Raw genomic sequence first — 21,703 nt, forward strand, 5'->3', positions numbered from 1 at the left:
GCCCGCCTCCTTCCAGAGAGAGAAAAACCCTAATTTGTATGTGTCTCCGACCTAAATTCTCACATGTCCCTGCTTTTATATTTTTCCTAAAATAGAATTAAAATATTGTACTCGATAATATGTGCACTACTATTTTGATTATATAAATAAATAAATATATATATATAAGTATTTTGATTATAACTCACAAATATTACATCAAATATTCAGAAAAAATTTACATACCCAATAGGCGGAAAAATTTATTCGGATGAATCACTGTTATTATCTTCACAAGTATTACTACTATTTTCGGTATTTTCGGTTATTGAAGATCCGTCTTCTTCGGATTCATGTTCCATTTCCTCTTCCGAAGATTCATCACCATCATCTAAATCTATTCCAATCCCATTTTTGTCATTTAGATGTATTAGAATATCATCCGTACTAATATCATTTAGATGTGTAGGAATTTCATCTTGGAACAGTTCTTGATGCGATGTCGAGTTTTGAGGAAGTTCAACAAGTGACCGAGCCTTTAATTTACATACAACTAGTCAATCAACCTTGTCTCGTTTAAGACTTGGATAATTAAAAAAGTAGACTTGCATGGCCTGCATTGCTAGTACAAATGGCTCATACACACGCAATCTCTTTTTTTATTGACCTCAACTATGTTATAACGTGGATGAACTCTTATTCCAACATTGGGTGTAGGATCGAACCATTGACACTTAAACAAAACTGTTTTCTTCACCGCTGAACGTGGATACTCGACAATCAAAATCTCTTCAACCATTCCAAAGTAATCATTAAAAGCCTCGCTATAATTCGATCCCTTGATACATACGCCACTGTTGAACGTTGACCTATCAGCCCCATATTCTCGTGTATGAAATTTATACCCATTCACATAGTAAATTGGTACCGACTTAACCGAACGAAGAGGTCCCAATGAAATATCGCGAACATATTCATTTGGTACCAGTGATGAATTTTGAGCCTGAAAAAATATAATGGCGACTATTAGAATACGGAAAAAATAGTTCACAGTTATATAATATTAAATATAAATGTATCAATTTAACTTACATAAGCTTTAAACCACATCGCAAAATCACTTTCCAAGCACCGATCAATTTCAACACTAGTTATATGTGGATTATGTTCACGAAGCTGATTTATGAAAATCATGATTACACGAAAATAAACTAATCATATAATAGGGATTAATGGGGGAATATAAGTGTGTGATTATATCAAATTAACTTACTCGATATATGGTGCAACCTCAGGGCAGTTAAACAAGATATAGTTGTGAGCTGCCATGTACTCTCGATCATCAAAAAACGAATGTTGACAATCCCATGTGAACATTCTGGATGAGAAAATATAGAAATATTTCCTCCAAAACTCTCCCCACCTCCACTAGGATCATTTCTTGGAACTTTTCTATGTTTTGTTTGAACATGGGGCTTTAAATAGTGTGAGCAAAAAGTGGAAGCTTCCTCAACCAAAAAAGCATTGCATATTGATCCTTCAACCCGAGCTTTATTTTTCACATTACTTTTCAAGTGACGTAAAAATCTTTCAAAAGGGTACATCCAACAATACTGTATGGGACCTGCAATGCGTGCTTCGTATGGCAAGTGCACTAAAAGATGTTCCATGGAGTCGAACAATGATGTGGAAATATACGCTCTAATTTGCAGATTGTAAAAGGAATTTGTTCTTCAAGTCTACGCATGTCACTTGTCCTCAAAGTAGCTGAAGTGAGATCTCTAAAGAAAAGGCTTAATTCTGTCACAGCCTCCCAAACATTATTCGGAAGAAATTCCCAAAAAGCAATCAGAAGAAGTCGTTGCATTAACATGTGGAAATCATGACTATTCATCACAAATAACTTGTATTTCTTCATGTTAATACAACACCCCATATTTGACACATATCCATCAGGAAATTTCAGATCTTTCAGCCATTCACACACTTTTTGCTTTTGCTTTTTGTCTAAGCTATAACATGATTTCGGATACTTTCATGTCAATTCATCAATTGCTAACTCTGGTCTTCGACAAATCATTGCAATATCATCTCTTGCCTTAGAATTATCTTTCGTTTTATCTTTAATGGCCATGATAGTGTTGAAGATATTTTCAAAGACAATTTTCTCAACATGCATGACATCAAGATTATGTCTAATCGATAATGTCCTCCAATATGGTAAATCCCAAAAGATGCTTCTCTTTTTCCATCCACAGTTGTAAGCTTTAATGACTTTAGCATTGTGCTCAGCACCTCCCAATTCTGTAATTTTCATCAAACCAAGTGACTGAATTTCTTGAAATACATCTTCACATGTACGGACCAGAGGGGCAGATTCAGTCACTATTTTTCCATTTGTAAACCAGTTTTTATTCTTTCGAAATGGATGATTGGCGGGTAAAAACTTTCGATGATTATCAAACCATGTAGTCTTTCCACCATGTGAAAGATTATATGCATCATGATCGTAAGCACAATGAGGACAAGCTAAATGGCCAGCGGTTTTTCATCCAGATAACATTGAATAAGCAGGGAAGTCACTAATAGTCCACATCAATGCAGCTCGCATACGAAAATTTTGTTTCAAAGAATTATCCCATGTCTCCACACTAACTTCCCACAACATTTTCAACTAAGCAATCAATGGTTGAAGAAAAACATCTATCTTCTATTTTAGATTTTTTGGTCCGGGCACAAGTACAGACAGAAACAAGTATTGCTCTTTTGAACACATCCACGGAGGCAAATTATATGGAGTCACTATAATTGGCCAAGAAGAATATTGTTTACCTGTTGCGCCAAATGGTTGAAATCCGTCAGCAGAAAGCCCCCATCTAACATTTCTCATCTCTGAGGAAAATGAGGGATGTGCACTATCAAATTGTTTCCACTCCTCCGAGTCTGAACAGTGACGCATCACACCTTCTTCTTGATCATGTTCAGCATGTCATCTCATATGGGTTGTTGTCGTAGGTGAAGCATACAACCTTTGTAATCTCGGTGCCAATGAAAAATAGATCATCCTACTAAAGGGCACTTTCTTTCTCTCCTTCTTGGATCTGTTAAGTCTTGTTTTGTATCTCGCATGTGAACAAAATTTATATGACTCCATATTGATGTCTTCACCCTAGTGTATCATGCATCCATTAACACAACAATCAATATGCTCGGAAGGAGACCCTAATTCTTCCATATACTTCTTTGTGCTGTAAAAGCTATCAAGAAACATATTATCTTGGGGAAAGATGCCTTTGAAGAATTGTGACGTCTGATCATAACATGTCTCTGACCAATGATGATCAGATTTCAAACTTAACATCTGAGCCATGGCGGGCAACTGAGAAGTTTCACAACTTTCGTATAACTCTCTCTCAGAAGACTTTAGAATATCAAACAACTTTTGTGCCTCTGCATTTGGAATCTCCTAATCAAAACTTGGACCAGCAGCATCCATCACCATGTTATACATTAGGTTGACATCATATCTTTCACCTTGGGTATTGGAATGATATGTGGAGGACTATTCTCCACCTTGTCTAGCAACATATGGCTATCCATGTCAATCCCATACATAATAACCCCTCACAAATCCTTTTTTCAGTATATGTAATTTCACGGTCTCCGCATTCCAGAATTGACGATTCTCACACTTGAAACATGGACATTGAATACTTGTCCCATTTATGGACTCTTCTTGAGAAATAACATATTGCATAAAAAATTTTAACCCATTAATAAAATTCCGAGTTAAAAATCCCCGACTATCTTTTCTTTAATACATCCAATCTCGATCATTATTCATTTTAAACATTTAGTAACCTGCAAAAAAATATAAAATAATTTTACGTACATACAGTTTAAGAAAAATAGAACATATGTTAATTAAAACCCACATTCACCAAATATATAAAGCTTAAAGTACATGTTCATTTTTTAACAACATAACAGATCAATGTACTAGGTAACTAGCAAGATAAATGCAATATCTATTGAAATTGACAATAATAAGAAAATTAAGAAATTCCTAAATGAGCAGATTAATTAACATATACGGTATTTTAATCCATAAAATTAACAAAAACTATAATTTATTTCATTATTGCTAACAACCTATTCCGTTGGCGAGTAGAAAATCGGTTGGTAAAATATATTCGTAACAGAATGACCACATAATTACCACCAGAACATCGTGTAAACTTTGTCAAAAGACTTGCAAGCTACAATAATTACAATGCATAATATATAGCAACATCAGTAAAAATTTGTAAACCAGCTACTGAAAAAATTAATTAATAACACAAAACACAGTTTAATTAGTGAAGTTAAAGAAAAATACTGACCTTAATTTGATTTTCAGATGAGAAGAAGAATGTTATGAATGTTGAGGTGCCGTTTATATTTTCATATGAGAAGAAGAAAATAAATAAAGTAAATCTGAACTCAAAATTTGGGAAGTAAGGTTGGTTGATAAGGTAGGTGCTGGCATTAAATTTAATTATTATATTTACTAACGGAACAATAACGGATATAACGTTAACCGATCTACATTTATAACAAATTAGTAACGGAATACAGTTTATCATTTTCGTTAGCAAACTGTTAGCTTTTGTTACTAATTAGTTGTTCTTCCGTTACTAATTCATAGCCAAAATTCCCATTGGCAATTATGTTGGCAGGTTTTGGCGGGATTTTTTGGCGCCTATTTTGCCCACGAAAAATTCCGTCAGTAAATAATTTGTTGGTGTTCAATTGGGCTTCCGTTGATATTCTACTGATTTTTTAAAATCTTAAATTCCGTTGGCAATTTGTTAGTAGCTGCCAACGGAATGTTATCTGTTGTTAATTTTCGTTGGCATTATCGAGAATCCTTGTAGTGCTTCCATCTCATCCAAAGGCAAGAAGAAAAGAAGATTGATAGCGGTTGCAGCATTTAACATGAAAAGAAAGAAAATCAGAGCATCCATGTAACAACTCGACTGGAGATGATATCAACCATGGCACATCTGCAACTCGTTTATTGTTCATATCTTTGCTATTGGGAAATATATCACCTCAAACTCGTCAGCAGTGTCCTTCATATGCATATACTTCTTTTTTAAATTCTCACGAAAATGGAAACCATCATACTCTGGGTAATCTCCCTCCAATAAAAATATGATTCTCTTCCCTGCAAGTTGAGAGAATTGAACCTGCAGATTAGACATGGTGCTGATTATAAGTATAATTCTAAATTCCAGTCAAGACCATTTGCACTAGCATAACTATGAATCTTCTTCCCGCGCTCAGGAGTAGCAGAGTGTGCACACGCAGGTAATAGACACATAATTGTCACCCAATTAGGCTTCACCATTAAACGATCATCCGTCATCTCATCAAACAACCCTAATGCCTTATTAGCCAACCCACTCTGCGTATACCCCGAAATCATAGCAGTCCAAGACACAATATTCCTATTTGACATCCTCCTAAACAAATCCTCCGCAAAATCAAACAACCCAACTCTAAACAACTTAGTACAAGACTTCAGCACAAAAGGAAAAATAAAATGATCAGCATGAAAACCCAAACAACGCATTTGATTATTAACCTCTAGAGTCTTATTACAACACCCAGAATTAGTAAAAGCATGAACAGAGTGGGCGTTAGACAAGTATAACCGATTTCTGAACAATAATCACCAAAATAAATAGTTTTGAAAAAATGACCATACATGTCCGATATAATACACATTTTAGAGTAGAGTAATTTATAATATGCAAGCGGAGTAATCAAATTTTTAATACAAAATATAAAATACGCATTGCTAAATACATATTTTTAATAAGTTACCCGTAAATACGTAATATTCTTATCATTATGAGTATGTTGGTGGTTCATCATGTGCTTTTGAAGGTCAAAGCACAGGACAACCCCACGAGACTGCCGTGTCCCATCACTTTATTTCGTACTTTTAGTATTCTCTTGCAATTTGCATTAAATATCCCACACTAATAAAGCCGTCAAACAGTTTGGCAACATAAGTAACATTCATACATAACAACCATTTTGGCAGCTATAAATGCATTGAGAACCACAACTCGGAGAAATGGTTACAATGTATAATAGTTCTGATGATGTTACTTCTGTATCCAAACTGTTTGATAGAATTAAAGCTAAAAATGCATTGGGAATCACACCTCGGAGAAAGTCAATATTCCGAGGTTTTTTAGCTCTGCGGTGTTTTTTCTTGTGTTTTGTGCATAAATTGAAGTTGACCATGTACTCTTGACAAAATAAAAGGAAATTTTGTTGAAATTAGCATACCTCTGTGGTATAATATAAAAGAATATCATAGAATAGTGATATGACCCCAGAAAAACTTACCATTTTTCACCCCTCTACCCACCTCGAGCACCATCAATAAGAATTTGCATTCCCCGAATAATAATGTTAAGGTTGCATTACATGCCAGAAAATGGGAATCAGACAGCATCTTACCTAAGAGTGACATAGGCTACAAAGTACAAACGTTATTAAAATCCAAAAAATTGGTCATCAGATTTCATTGAATCTGGTAGCCTGTCCAAAAATTCAGTTGCAATAATAAGGTCAATGATACCAATGCTTCGTCTTAAATTGATCCTAAGAAAACTGAAGAAACTCTACTTATCCTGATTGGATAACTGCTATCCAAGAAAAACTAAATCAATTTGGAAGAAACAAAGTTTGGGAGTTGGTTCATACACCAAGAAACAGAAGCATTATTTGAATAAAATGGGTGTACTTAAAGTAACAAGAATTTTTCTTGCATTTGTTGCACACTCAAATTTCAAAGTGTATCAAATGGATGTGAAAATTTCATTCCTCAATGGTGAACTAAAAGAAGAAGTCTATGTGCAATAGCCTCCTGTCTTTGAAGATCCAGAATTTCCAGATTTTGTTTATAGACTATTAAAGACTCTATGTGGTTTGAAGCAAGCATCAATAACATGGTATGATATTTTGTCAAAATTCTTGATCAATAATGGATTTATTAGAGGCATAATTGATAAAACTCTATTTTACAAGCAACATGGTGATGGCATTATCCTAGTTCAAATATATGTGGATGATATCATCTTTAGTTCTACTAATGAGAAGGTTTGTCAAAGATTCTCAAAACTCATGTAAAGTGAATATGAGATTAGTATGATGGGAAAATTAAGTTATTTTCTTGGTCTACAAGTTAGTCAAAGAAGTGATGGAATTTTCATCAGTCATGTTAGATATGATTTTATGATATCAATATTCACCATCAGAGTTTGCTAACTGAAAGATATTAGAGTTTGTCAAGCAATCAGTATTTGACATATCAGAGTTTATAATCAACATTTGTCTATCAACATCTGTCAAGACTGGTTTCCAAGAAGTATTGATTCTCTCTAGAAGATTTTGAGTTGCAAAGATATGTCGGTGTAAGACTTTACTTATTTGTAACAGTCAATAGTTGGATATGTATTAGGATTCCTTATTGATGTATATCATATCAAATGTTTGATTGTGTAATTGTGTGGTATAAAAGCACACATTAGGTTAACACTATATGGGGCGTGCATTATTTTATCATACACATAACCTAGCATGTAATATCCGGGATATATCGTGTAATTATTTTTGCTATTAAATAATTATTATCTGTGTTCAGTATATATTCTGTGAATTAATTGTTAAGTGTTATCTGTGTTTGGATATTTAAAAATAATATTAATTGAGTATTTCAATTTTTATATGTCTAAAATAAAATATAGATAATTGTCATATCTTCCTAATCATTTTTATGTTGATTTATGAATTTATAAGAATCATATAAAATTTATAAAATCTTTTTCCGAGTATTTAAAATCTATTTTATAAAAACGGGAACCAACCAACGTTATCCATTGTTACGTTTTTGGAACCCGAAACTCTTCCGAGAACTCCTTCCTAACCTAATTGTAATATTTCGAGCATATTCCATGTTTCGACTTTTTCGATCTGGCGTACGGTTTGTTCTGCGCGGGTCCCGGCGCAACATTTTCGATACAATATTCATTTCGATAAATCAATAAAACTCGTATTTTCGATAAACGGGAGCTTTTTATTAAACTATCCCAATTATCACCTCGTAGTATGTGTAACCAGGCGTTGAGACCAAGACCGCAGTACAAATTGTACTGGTTTGGATAATTATCCCGAAAATCGATACCGTTTGGATCAGTTTTTATAAATAAACGTACCGTTATATATCCGGAATGATCCAACGGGATACTAATTTTCCATAATTATAAATAGCCTTTTCCCGTATTTTATTTCGTATCAAAATCATTTGCAGATAGTAATTATAAAATTTTCCAGAGACAAACCCTAATTACATAAACTGTTCTAAGAATCAAACCGCAAAACGAAGGCGTTACCGATCTCTGTTTTCAAAGCTAGAGTACTCAATCCAAAGGTTTTGAAGTGTTCTACCAGATTCTGAGCTTCGTTTTACTGCAGAAATCAAGGGTATTTTTCTATATTTTTATATATTTTCGAATTAATTTTATTAAAAATATGAATTTTTGTTCGGATAATTATTTGTATGATTTGATGATTGCATGTTGTAGAGCTTGTTTTCCTGATGATTTTGATATATTATACGTCTGATTTGGAGTTCAATAACATGTTCAAATTTGAGTTTGATTTTCGAATTTTAAAATTAGGGTTTATAACCCGTATGAATGTTCTTAATTGAAATTTGGGGGTTTCTTATTTTGGAATAGATTGATGTTGTAGTATAGTGGGTTGTGTTCTCTGTGAAATTTGCAATGCAGTCATACAAGTTTCATGAATCAACGAGGTCTGTAGAGAAGGGAGTTGTGATTTTAAAGTTACGTCGAGTTCGCCGGAAACCGGCGAACTTCCCGACCATTTTCGGCCAACTCAGGGATTGTTAGGATGAATTGATTGCATGGTTGTGTTCCTGGTGTTGTGTAGATGTGATCTGGAGGTGGTGGTGGCCTGAGCATCCCTGGATCGTATTTTTCGGCGAGACAAGGTGTTTTCCGGCGACCCCCCTGGAAAATTACAGTTTGGTACCTGAACTTTTGGGGATGATGCAGTTTGGTCCCTGAAGTTTCCAGAGGTTGTAAATTTAAGATTCCTGTTTACAAATTATTTAAAAATCATATTTCCTATTTATTTTTATTATAAAAATTCATTTTTAATTTCTGAAAATTCCAAAAATTATTATTTTAATTCCGAAAATTATTTTTAATTCAAAAATAAATCTGAATTAATTAGTTAATTAATTCCAGTTAATTTTTAATTGATTAATTGGTCAATTAATTTGAAAATTAATTGATTAATTGATTTAATTAATTATTAATTGATTTTAACTAATTATTTAATTAGATTTAATTTTTTAAAAATGATTTAAAAATTCCGAAAAATAGTTTCGAGCTTTAAAATATTATTCTAAATTATTTCCAAGGCTCGATAATTATTATAAAATTGTTTCGGAGCCAGAATTGGCCAACCGAACTCTGTTTATTACCCCGAAATTGATCCAACGACCCGTTTTAATTCCGAAAAATGTTTTAAAAATTATTTTAAATACCTGAAAGCCTGTTTATGACCCGAGACTTATTTATAAATGATATATCATTGATTATGTGATGTGTTATGTGTTATATGTGACTTGTTGATTGACTGTCGGCCTGTATATTCGATGTTTACCGGTTTATTGCGTAACTTTCAATCCGATAATCGGATTTGGGTGAAACGAAGGGTAGATAGAAGTATGTGTTGAATAGAATCCTATGAGTTAAATATTGATAGATGCTTATGATATGTGAGTAGAAGAAGCAAGACGTTGGAAAGGGAAACAGGTAGTTGAGGAGTAAGACGATTGTGATTGGAAGCGAGTGCAGTGTAGTAAGCTAATACCAGGCAAGTGTTCTGAACTTTCTCGAGATATTGTCGTGACTGATATTCCTGTTTTATATTGCAAATGCTTTGAAGCACTGAACCCTAACCATGAATCCAGCTATTGATCTTGAGCCGTAAACCTGGTTCTTTCTGGACCATTGATTATTGTATACCCAAATATGAACCACAGATATACGATACTACTCCACAAATACATACAAACTAAATACCATACACTGAATCGAGTTACCTACATACTCAAACCATTGTATTTTATGCTTTGAAAGACCAAATCCTTAAAACCCTGAAACATTGATTCATTGTTATCCAATTCTTTCATTACCTAGCATCCAAACTTTGAAAATGCTCTTTTGATCCTTATGCAGGTTAAAACCATTTCATTATGGAACTCAAATGTTGTTAATGATTCTGGTTATTGTTTATTATTGCTTATTCTGTTATTATGTTAGAATTGGATTATTTTTATAAAATTATGGACTAGATTCGTGGTCAGACCATATAATGGTCAAGTTAGGTCAATGTGTGCCTTGGATCCAGTAGTTAGAGCAGTGTTGTGTGCTTTGCTCGGGGTTAGTGCGTGACTGATCAGCAGCCTAACCTTGGTTTTTAACATGAAAATATAATATCCAATTCTAAATCATAATCCATTGTTCACTTGATATCATAACCATGTTCACCTGATGATCATTATTCTCAGTTTTGTCATTGTGACTTGCTGAGCTAGTTAGCTCATTTGTGCGATATTGTTTCTGTTCTTTTCCAGTTAAGAAGGAACCGGTTGGTACCGAGGATCCCCAGTCCAGCGCAAGAGCTAGGGGTTCAGGTTGATTGAGCTGATCTAGTAGGCTTCTTTTAGGATAATTTGAGTTTGTAAAAGTTTGTAATAATGTTTAGTACTCAGTTTTGAGTTGGAATATTTGGGATTTGAATGTTTTGTAATATAATAGAGTGTTTAGCTTGTGTGCATACTTTAACCTATTGCGGTCCGTGGTGGTTGGTAAGTAGGGTCACTGCATATTATTATTATCTTTATTATTGTTATAAGCAGGTTTTAAATAAGGTGTGTGTGGACCCCAAACTTCTGACCCGGGTTTGGAGGGCGCCACATAGCAGCTCTCAGTGAAATTTGTTTATCCTTTGAGAGAATTATATAATCAGTTTTTATTCATTAATATAAAGATTATTCTTCACTGTTGAGTCACTTAATTTGATTTGATTGTTCTTCACTGTTGGGTTCGCTTATCCCAGTATTAAGATTCAAAATTCAGAAGCAATTAGGATGAGAGACTTATTCTTTAACTCTCAAAGGAAAATGGTCGATTTGACTCTGCACGTCACAAAACTAAGGGACAGGGGCAGGAACAGAAAAACATAAGAATGGCCTAGAGATTTCAAAACCCCGCTTTCTAAGCACTAGTAACAGAGAATTCTTCAAATCGCTAATAGTAGCACATCAAACAGAGATATAGAAAACTTAGATACTTAAATCAACATCATACATGCATATGTATTCTTCAACTTACACATAAGTCAACAAGCATTAAGAGTACCATCACTAGTGGGCTCCGACGGCTTATTATTACATTAATAGATAGTAGACGAAGTCTTAAAAACCAAAATCACATATAATTTGATCATCGTCAGAAAATTACACAACAGAGGTTGAAGCGGCGTTGGAACGTGATCCTTCTCTGCAAATAATACTGCAAATATAAAAGGAAAATTAACTCTTGTGTATCAACAACTTGAATGGAAATAAATGGGTGATACTCTAGAGAAATATGTACATTAATATCAATCTCATATCTGATTCTGACCAATACTTGTCAAAATACATCAGCTAGGTAGGAACAAAATACTACCTCATAAAATAAATGATATAACATTGTTATAAATGAATGATACAAATTGTGCTCCCTTCTAACATTGTTATAGGAAGAAACTATACAAGATACAAGGACCTGAAATAAATTACCTTCGGGCATCTCATGGTGGCTTAATAATGAGAATAAGTTGAGGTGAAATCTTGACCCTAACCAACTCGACCTCTCTATGAGAGGTAGGGATACCAACATGAACTCTTGCTTGAGAAATTTCCCAAATTCTGTTAAAAGCTTTGAATGTGATGTAGTACTTGCCTGTTTGTCTTCCGGCTTATAAGCTACTTCTGGCTTATAAGCCCGTAAGTACTTATCTCGGACTGTTTATCGACCCAACTTATAAGTTGATTTTACAACTTATAAGTTGATTTTACAACTTATAAGTTGATAAGTTGAATGTTAGTAACGACGTACTTTTTCTCAACTTATTTTGATTTTTTACTTTTTTTTTTAGTTTTAGTTTTGAAATATATGTTTTTAAATGTTAGTTAATTTAAAAGTCATGAATTAAGATAATTATATTTAAAAATTATTTATTTTAGTTCATTTAAGTTAAAAAAAATTGACTTACAAGTAAAATTAACCAAACACTTACATAACTTATAAGTGTTCATCTGCATATCACTTTTAAGCCACTTATTAATTTTAAGTCAAAAGTTACTTATTTTAAGATTTCCCAAACGGGCAATCCCCATAACAAGTTTCGTGTCTAGAGCACATGCACATTGCGATAGTTTGTGCCCTGTATGATGATCTGGAAAACATTATTACAAGGTTAATATTATGTCTTCAGCTAAAAATGTGATTGGAATATGCAAACCAAACCTCTCTCTGATTATATTTATCAATTACGAACTTGGAGAGATTCGTGAGTTTGTCCAAGTACAATGCAGGTAATGTCACTATAGGAGGATCGTAATATGGAACCATCATACCTTTATCCCGTGAATTTTAATAGTATCCCATATCAAGACCCTAAAGCATACAATCGAATGAAATAATAATTAAATAAAAAATTAGGACAATGCGAGTTCCAGAAAAGAGAGTTCAATTTCTGGTGTGTGCGTCTATAATCAATTGGTATATATGCGTGTGTGATCAATTAGCAAAAAAAAATACTTGACTCATGACTTTAACATGTCTATTCGGGAACTAGAGAACTCTCGAAAAGACTCATCGATGTCAAACAAATGTTTGTTCTTGAATGCATCCATATACATCTCCAATCTTTCTTCTCGAGATTTCCCCTCCGATGTCTCTACTTCCACATGTGGGATTTGCTCAACAACCAATCTTTCAATTGCTCAACCTTAACTCTTTTCATCGATCAAATTGCTCAAACCTCCCGCATCGTCCCGGACCACACCACAAAATGCGGTTTTTATTTTTTATGGTACGATTGCGGTTTGAATTTTTGACAAACATCACGGTGCGGTGTGATTTGATATTTTAATATTGTTGCTTAAATCGTACGGTATAAATTTATATATATATATATATATTGGTGTGTATATATATATTATAGATTCATTGCATATAATGTATAATTTTGTATTACAATTGTTATCTTATAAATTATAAATTATCTGTTAGAAATCAAACTCTCCATCAGGATATTAAATGAATAAAACAAAGTAGTTGGAAATTGTAAGAGAAATGGCATTTGTGCATGGGAGAAATAAAAGGTGGCTGGCAAATGTGAAAGAAAGAAATATATAGAGAGCTCCTAAATATAAGGTGGGCTGAAGGAAACCAAAGTGCAGCTACACAAGTCTTCCTTGAAATAAGTTAGGCTAATAAATATAGTATATTATGTAAGCAGTGATGTAAGTTGATATATTTGAATCCTATAAAAGGCTTGTTGTGCATGTAATCGAAAATACATCCAATCCAATCAGGAGAGAAAGAAAAGAGCTGAAGCTCTTGTGAGAGGAAAAAAAACTATAGCATGTGTGTGTAAACACACACACACACACATATATATATATAAGTTTTATTAATTATTAAGAAATAAAAGTAATCCCCTATTATTGTGCTGGTGTATTAATATTGTTGAAAGATTTTGGTGTAAAGCCCATCTACGTTTCCAACAAGTGGCATCAGAGCTAAGATTCCGTTCGTGAAAAATGGCGACGATGGTGCAACCAAATATTTCAAAATTGACGGGTACAAATTACGGGAACTGGAGTATTCAAATGAAGGTGTTACTCGATTCCTACTATAATTGGGATATTGTCGAAAGCGGTATGATGAGCCCATAGATGCAGCCGCTGAAGCAGCCCTGTCAAATGTCGAGAAGACGGTGTTAAAGAAGTCTAGGGAAAAAGACAAAAAGGCGTAATGCACGATTTTTTAAGGTGTCGATGAATCCACCTTTGAAAAAATTTCGGAGGCAAAAACATCAAAGTGTGCGTGGGAGATTTTGCAAAAATATTCCAAGGAGTTGAAAAAGTTAAAAATGTGCGGCTCCAGGTGCTACGCGGGGAGTTCAAAAATTTAAAGATGAAGAGTTCTGAAAATATTGGTGACTTTGTTACGCGCTTGAAAACCGTGACAAATGAGATGAAAAGAAATGGTGAAAGTCTCGACGATGTTCAGGTCATGGAAAAAGTACTATGTTCGCTGACCAGAAAATTTAATTACGTTGTTACTTCTATCGAGGAGTCAAAAGATTTGTCACCAATTTCGATTGACGAGCTCGTTGGTTCTCTTCAAGCCCACGAGCAACGAATGAATCAATATGATGATGCAAGCCATTTGGAGAAGGCGTTGCAAAGTAAAGTATCCATTGATGACAGTTCTGGCAGTAGCAGTTCTGTACATGGCAGAGGTGGCTTTAGAGGTGGCTACCGAGGTGGACGAGGTCGTGGAAAGAAGTCTTTCAACAGAGGCTAGAATTCTGAAGGTTATCAATCATCTGGTCGTGGTCAGAATTTTAGAGGCCGAGGAAGAGGTGGATTTTAACGAGGTGACAAATCTCAATTTCAATGTTATAATTGTAATAAATTTGGTCACTTCAGTTATGAGTGTAGAGCACCAAAGGTGGAAGAAAGAAGTCATTTTGCAGCAGCAAAAGAAGATAAAGACGTTGGCGCTGCTACGTTCCTCACTGATAAAGGAGACGAGGATAGCAGGAAGAATGTTTGGTATCTTGACTCAGAGGCTAGCAATCACATGACCGGCCACGAAGATTTATTCAAGGAGATAGACGAGACCGTCAGCAGGGAAGTTACATTCGGTGACTCGTCAAAGATTCCAGTAAAAAGGAAATGTACAATTACGATTATGTCAAACAATGATGAGAAAAAGTATATAAATGATGTTTATTATATACCTACTTTGAAAAATAATATCATCAGTCTTGGCCAACTTGTGGAGAAAGGGTACAATATTCAGATGCAGGATAATTCTCTTATCATCAAAAATCAGATTCGAGAATTAATTGCAGATGTGGAGATGTCAAAGAATTGCCTATTCACACTTGATATGCAGACGAAAGTACATAAGTGCTTGAAATCGGTTAATTAAAAATGACTCGTGGTTATGGCATTTAAGATTTTGTCATCTTGGATTTTCTGGCTTGAAATTATTGTCAAAGACAAAGATGGTGGACGGCTTGAAAGAAATCAATGAACCAAAAAATTTGTGTGAAGCATTATCAAGGAGAAGCAACACAGACAAAGTTTTCCCATTGGAAAATCAAGGAGATCCAGGAGGCCATTGAAGATAGTTTACACAGATATAGCTGGTCCATTGAATATCCCATCACTTGGAGGTAATAGGTATTACCTAAAATTTATTGATGATTTTAGCAGGAAAAGTTGGGTGTATATTATCAAAGAAAAATCGGAGGCTCTTGATAAATTCAAAGAGTTCAAAGCACTTGCAGAAAAACAAAGTGGTCAGTATTTGAAGACACTCAGATCAGATAGAGGAGGAGAGTATATGTCAAACTTGTTCAGAAGCTTCTGTAGGGCACATGGCATAAATCATCAGTTGACAACGGCATATACTCCTTAACAAAATGGCGTTGCAGAAATAAAGAATCACACAATTCTTGATATGGCGAGAAGCATGGTGAAAGCAAAGCACTTGCCAAGAACTTTCTGGGCGGAAGACGTTCTATGTGCAGTTTATTTGTTGATCGCTGTCCAACAAAAAGTGTCAGAAACAAGAATCCAAATGAAGCATGGAGCGGAAGCAAACCATCAGTTGGACATCTCAGAATTTTCGGGTGTATTGCTTATGCCCACGTTCCTGACTAGAAAAGAAAGAAGCTAGATGACAAAGGCGAAAAGTGTATCTTTACCGGATATGATAAAAGGAGCAAGGCATACAGACTCTATAATCCCGTAACAAAGAATTTAATCATTTCTCGAGATGTTGAGTTCGATGAATCAGATTACTCGAGATAGAGCGAGGAAGAAAGAAAAGTTATCGGTTTATTCTTTAACGATGATGATAACGACGGCGACGACTCCAACATTGAAGATGACGAAGATGATGATCTCCTTCACAAAGTCCAACTCAACAAACTCCTGCATCAACACCATCAACGGGAGGAAGCAGCAGTTCAGGAGGAGCGCCAAGAAAGATACGAAATTTGGATGATGTTTATGCTGAAATAAGTCCAATTGAAAATTTTGATTATTTTTTATTCTGCTTAATGGCTGTATGTGATCTAGTTACATTTGAAGAAGCTTCTGAAGAAAGCAAATGGAACAAAGTCATGGATGAAGAAATTGGCGCAATCAAGAAGAATGATACATGGGAGCTCACAGATCTTCCAGAAGGACATAAAGTAATTGGTGTCAAGTAGGTCTATAGAACCAAGATGAATCAAGATAGAGAAGTGGAAAAGCACAAGGCAAGGTTGGTGGCTAAAGGCTACAGGCAAAGATATGCCATTGGCTATGATGAGGTATTCGCTCCAGTTGCAAGAATTGATATCATAAGAATTCTTCAGTAATCGCAGCTCAGAATCAGTGTAAGATTTATCAGATGGATGTCAAGTCAGCATTTCTAAATGGTTATCTCGAAGAAGAAGTCTACATTGAGCAGTCTCTCGGATATGTTCAGAAAGGCAAGGAAGAAAAAGTCTATCGACTGAAGAAAGAATTATATGGTTTGAAGCAAGATCCGTAAGCATGGAACACAAGGGTTGATGAATACTTTTAGAAAAATGGTTTTGTGAAGAGTCCATACGAGCATGCTCTCTACACGAAAACAAATTCAGGGGGAGATACTTTTAGAAAAATGGAAATAACCCTGGTATGTTCGATGATTTTAAGAAAATTATGAGTGACGAATTTGAGATGACAGATATTGGTCAAATGTCAGACTTTTTTGGAGTCGAGGTGAAGCAAAGCAGAAACGGGATTTTTATGTCACCGAAAAATATGCGGAGCAGATTTTGAAGAAATTCAGAATGGAGGAATGCAAGGCGGTGAGCACACCAGCAGAAGCAAGCATAAAGCTCCGAGTTGATTTAACGAGAGAGTCGGTAAATCCGACATTGTTCAAAAGTTTGGTGGGAAGTCTGAGGTACCTAACTTTTACTCGTCCAGACATCATGTATGCGGTTGGATTGGTTATGTCACACCCCAAACAAGAACACACACACACACTAGATTTAATATGAACCATAATTATTATAAACTTATAAGTCCAAAGGACAATAATAATCTAATACAACCCAACCAAAATAATAACAATCCCAAGATCTTTACAAGTTCAGAGTTTGGAACAGCCCCTCTAACTTATACCATGATTACATACTAGCGGATTCCACCTAATCTATATATATTCTACCTGCGCCCTTAAATGGTCTTCACCCTGCCTACCGGTTGACTTACGAGCGGTCTGCTTGGTACGAACCATAGTTGCTAGCTGTAGAACAGGGTTAAACACAAGAAAATGAGCTAAAACGTTCAACAAGTACTAATCATTCTACTATGCAAGGCATTGTCTCAAAATCACGAATTCATAAATCAAGAGGTTTTGGATACTTGTAAGAATGACAATAAGTAACATGAAGTTATAATATGAAGACATGGTAAAATTATAGTAATCGAAACATGGTATATGGTATCATGGCATCGGGCAATATGTGATAATATAAAGACATGGTAGAATCATGACAATCAAAACATGGCATATGGTATCATGGCATCGGGAAATTATGTTATAAATATCAAATCATCAAAATTATTTTAGGACGCTACAGATTATAGCCGGTGATCAGCCGCGAAGTAATCCCGAACCGCGGTGGGTTCTCAAATATAATGGGATCCCTGGGCTATATGTGAGCCTATCAATAACGTGAAAAGAACTTGCGTCTGGGTCCAATCCACTAAGATAAGAAAACATTTATTTTACTTATAATGATTTATAACATGGATGCCGGGAAAGATTGGGTATCATCTTAATTGAATTAGATTCAAGGGAAGAACATTCGAAGGTAAAGTACAAATCAGGTTCAGAGTGATTAACGAAAGTATTTGAAATAATCATTGACATGGGGGTTATTATAAATAAGCATTCACGAAAAGTGTATGTATGTGCAACAATTATAAGAATAAAGAGGTAAGTAACTTTCCTTTCAAAGTTCTAAGTTTATTCGATCTTGATAGCACGAGTCTTCCCCTTCGCTTCGGAACCTACACATTATATTAACCTCATTACTATTCACCCTTTATCGCTTTATAAGCCTATAAGCTTCTAGACTAACCTTACACTTATCATAACTACTATTATACGAAAACTTATGATTATAATAATACACATAACTTATTCGCATACAATTCAATTAATCCATATAGTCACATAGTCACGTAATGGCATGGCATATGATACTTAGCTATTATCACTTAAATCTCTAAGCACGTAAGCAAATAACACATAAGGACTCTTACTAATGCTTCACTCTATCTACTATGACCCTAACTTAATCCTAAAGATGATATGCAACACTCATACCCTTTACTTCTAAGTCCCAATCACAACATACACCACTAAAGTTTCCTAATGCCACTCGAAGGGTGTTCCTCGGGTGCTTTGGAGGAAATGGGGTGTTTCCACCTTGGGCCTTCACTCCAAATCACTTCCTAGAGGGTGTTAAGACTCTAACTTAACTCTCATTCTTGGTTTCAAGCCAAGGCCTCACCTAGGCCTCTCTAGGCTTCTGCCCAAATTTGACTCTGCCCAGCCCCCACTTGAATTCAAACTGCTCTATTTTTACTTACATAAAACTCACTTTTCTCATTCAATTTTTAATTCTAAAGATTTTTTAAGCTTCCTAGGGATGAATTATACTTATTTAAGCCAAGTCCCCATGAATTCCTAGCCTAAGACATGGTTATAATCGACCAAAATTCAAGTTTACTCAGCCCTGCCCTATTCTGAGTTGCTCTCGGTTATGGGGGTGTGCACCTACCTAAATACAATTTTCTTGTTGAACCAATGCTACTGGACTCAAGTATAACTCAATTCCTAACTCCAATGAACTTGGTCCTAGCAAGGCCTTACCAAAACTCACCTAAAACAGCCTATACTTAGGGTGGAAAAATCTGCTACTTAGTGCATAGTGTTCCTCCTTCTACCTTAACTCCTATATCAACACCAAAATCCACAATCAAACCAACAAACCTAACTTATATCATGCACAACCCTAATGAATATCAATTTATGGGAAATAGGAGCAAAAATCTAGCCACATAAATCGTTTACCAAGGCAAACACAAAGAACATAACGAGGCAGATTTTTACATATACAATTTTTAAGCAAAATTTTGAACCAAAAATACATGGTATCCACTTGATGGCTACTAGATTTGATTATAACTTAACAAGGCACATAGAATATTAGCATTTTAGAGCAAAAATCGTGGCATGCATTCCACAAAAACTCAAATTCAAGTCATATAGCACATTTGTTCGAAATATCACTTATACTACGACATGCAAGTATTAACTTAAACTTTTAATATAAAATCATGGCATGCAAGGATAGAAACTTTGTAATATATATTTTAAAAGATCACAGGTTCTTTAAAAGTTACATGCAAAGGACGATCCTATCCTTGATCTCTATTTGAGTGGAATTTGCATGCAAGGGTACACTTGTAATTCAATAACTAATAAAAGTATAATTTAAAAGAATGATTTTTTAGTAATTAAAATACAAATCCATAAATCACCAAATTAATACCATAAATACTATAAGATTTTAGAAATTTAATAAAATTGTTTTCAAAAATTTCAGACAAGAATTTATATTAAAATAATTTTTTTCCAATTTTATTATACTAGCAAATAAATCATGAAAAATATAATTAACACATTATAAATCACACAAATAATTGCAAGCAAATTGATTATATTCCACAATACTAAAATAAAACTTATCGCCTAATCGCAACTATTCAAATATCACTAAATTGCGAGAAATATCAATTATTTACTAATCGCGTAGCGAAAATCTTACTCGCGTACGAAATTTACATGCTTTAAATATTCAAGCAACACTCGCAATGCCATACGATAAAATTATATACAATATATAACGAATTCGCATAATCGGCCTTATAACACAGAATATTTAGAAATGTATATCGCACTTATAAAAATAGCTCCACAGGTTGGTACATGGAGAAGTCGAAGCACGATCACTTTATGGCAGCTAAAAGAATTTTGAGATTTATTAAAGGTACACTTGATCATGGATTATTTTATTTTCATTCTCAAAATTCAAAATTAGTTAGCTACTCAGACAATGATTATGGCGGTGATCTGGATGACGGGAAAAGTATATCGGGATATGCTTTTCATATCGGTTCAACAATATTCTCATGGTCATCAAAGAAGCAGCCAACAGTGGCACTTTCAACATGTGAAGCAGAAAATATTGCAGCAGCAGCGTGTGCATGTCAGGCTATGTGGCTAGACTACATATTGGGAGAGTTAAATCTTGCAGAGGAAGGTCCGGTTAAAATTTATGTGGATAATAAATCCGCTATTTCTCTCACGAAAAATCCAGTCACACAGTCGCAACAAGCACATCAATATTTAGTATCATTTTTTTGCGAACAAGTGAATGAGAAAATTGTGGAGTTGGTGCACTGCAGGACTGAAGAAAATTTAGCAGATATTTTCACAAAGCCGTTGAAGCCGGGTGTGTTTTACAAAATGAAAAACAAGCCTGGAATGCAAAATCGAGTTTGAGGGGGAGTGTTAGGAATCAAACTCTTCATTAGGATATTAAATGAATAAAACAAAGTAGTTGAAAATTGTAAGAGAAATGGAAGCTGTGCATGGGAGAAAGAAAAGGTTGCTGGCAAATGTGAAAGAACGAAATAGACAGCTCCTAAATATAAGGTGGGCTGAAGGAAACCAAAGTGCAGCTACACAAGTCTTCCTTGAAATAAGGTAGACTAATAAATATAGTATATTATGTAAGAAGTGATGTAAGTTGATGTATTTGAAGCCTATAAAAGGCATGTTGTGCATGTAAAAGAAAAATACATCCAAGTGAATCAGGAGAGAAAGAAAAGAGGTGAAGCTCTTGTGAGACAAAAGAAAAAAAACTGCACCACAGCATGTGTGTATTAACACTTATATATATAAGTTGTATTTTTATTATTAAGAAATAAAAGTAATCCCCTAATATTATGTGTATTAATATTGTTGAAAGATTTTGTTGTAAAACCCATCTATGTTTCCAATATTATCAACATTTTTTTATTTTTAATGAAAAAAATATTATTTTTATCTTTTTTATTAGCTAAAATTTTTATAATATTTCTGTGTAAATATTAATTGTTTTTAATAAATAAACCGCAACAATGACACCAGATTTTTGTAATTTTGCCATGTGC

The 21,703-nt window shown here is 34.4% G+C and overlaps 1 protein-coding gene and 1 pseudogene across 1 annotated transcript; both read right to left on the reverse strand.

The window, feature by feature from the left end:
• Positions 1-242: 242 nt before the first annotated feature.
• LOC141686229 (uncharacterized) lies at positions 243-2,938 on the reverse strand (annotated as a pseudogene).
• Positions 2,939-3,819: 881 nt separating this feature from the next.
• Positions 3,820-5,596, reverse strand: LOC141686230 (pentatricopeptide repeat-containing protein At5g16860-like). The gene is made up of 3 exons (XM_074491278.1): positions 5,266-5,596; positions 5,073-5,188; positions 3,820-3,840 (listed from the first exon to the last, which is right to left on the reverse strand). The coding sequence occupies exons 1-3, from the start codon at positions 5,594-5,596 to the stop codon at positions 3,820-3,822; spliced, it is 468 nt and encodes a 155-aa protein (XP_074347379.1).
• Between the last annotated feature and the right edge of the window lie 16,107 nt (positions 5,597-21,703).

The sequence above is a fragment of the Apium graveolens genome, chromosome 9 (assembly GCF_009905375.1).
Source record: "Apium graveolens cultivar Ventura chromosome 9, ASM990537v1, whole genome shotgun sequence".
NCBI classification, from domain to species: domain Eukaryota; kingdom Viridiplantae; phylum Streptophyta; class Magnoliopsida; order Apiales; family Apiaceae; genus Apium; species Apium graveolens.

Coding starts and splice junctions, on each gene's coding strand:
- LOC141686230 (XM_074491278.1), bottom strand. CDS start 5,596: ATGCGTTGTTTGGGTTTTCATGCTGATCATTTTATTTTTCCTTTTGTG. Junction 5,189..5,265: donor TAGTTATGCTAGTGCAAATG/GTCTTGACTGGA, acceptor CTCAACTTGCAG/GGAAGAGAATCATATTTTTA. Junction 3,841..5,072: donor ACACTGCTGACGAGTTTGAG/GTGATATATTTC, acceptor ATTTTTTTGCAG/GTTACTAAATGTTTAAAATG.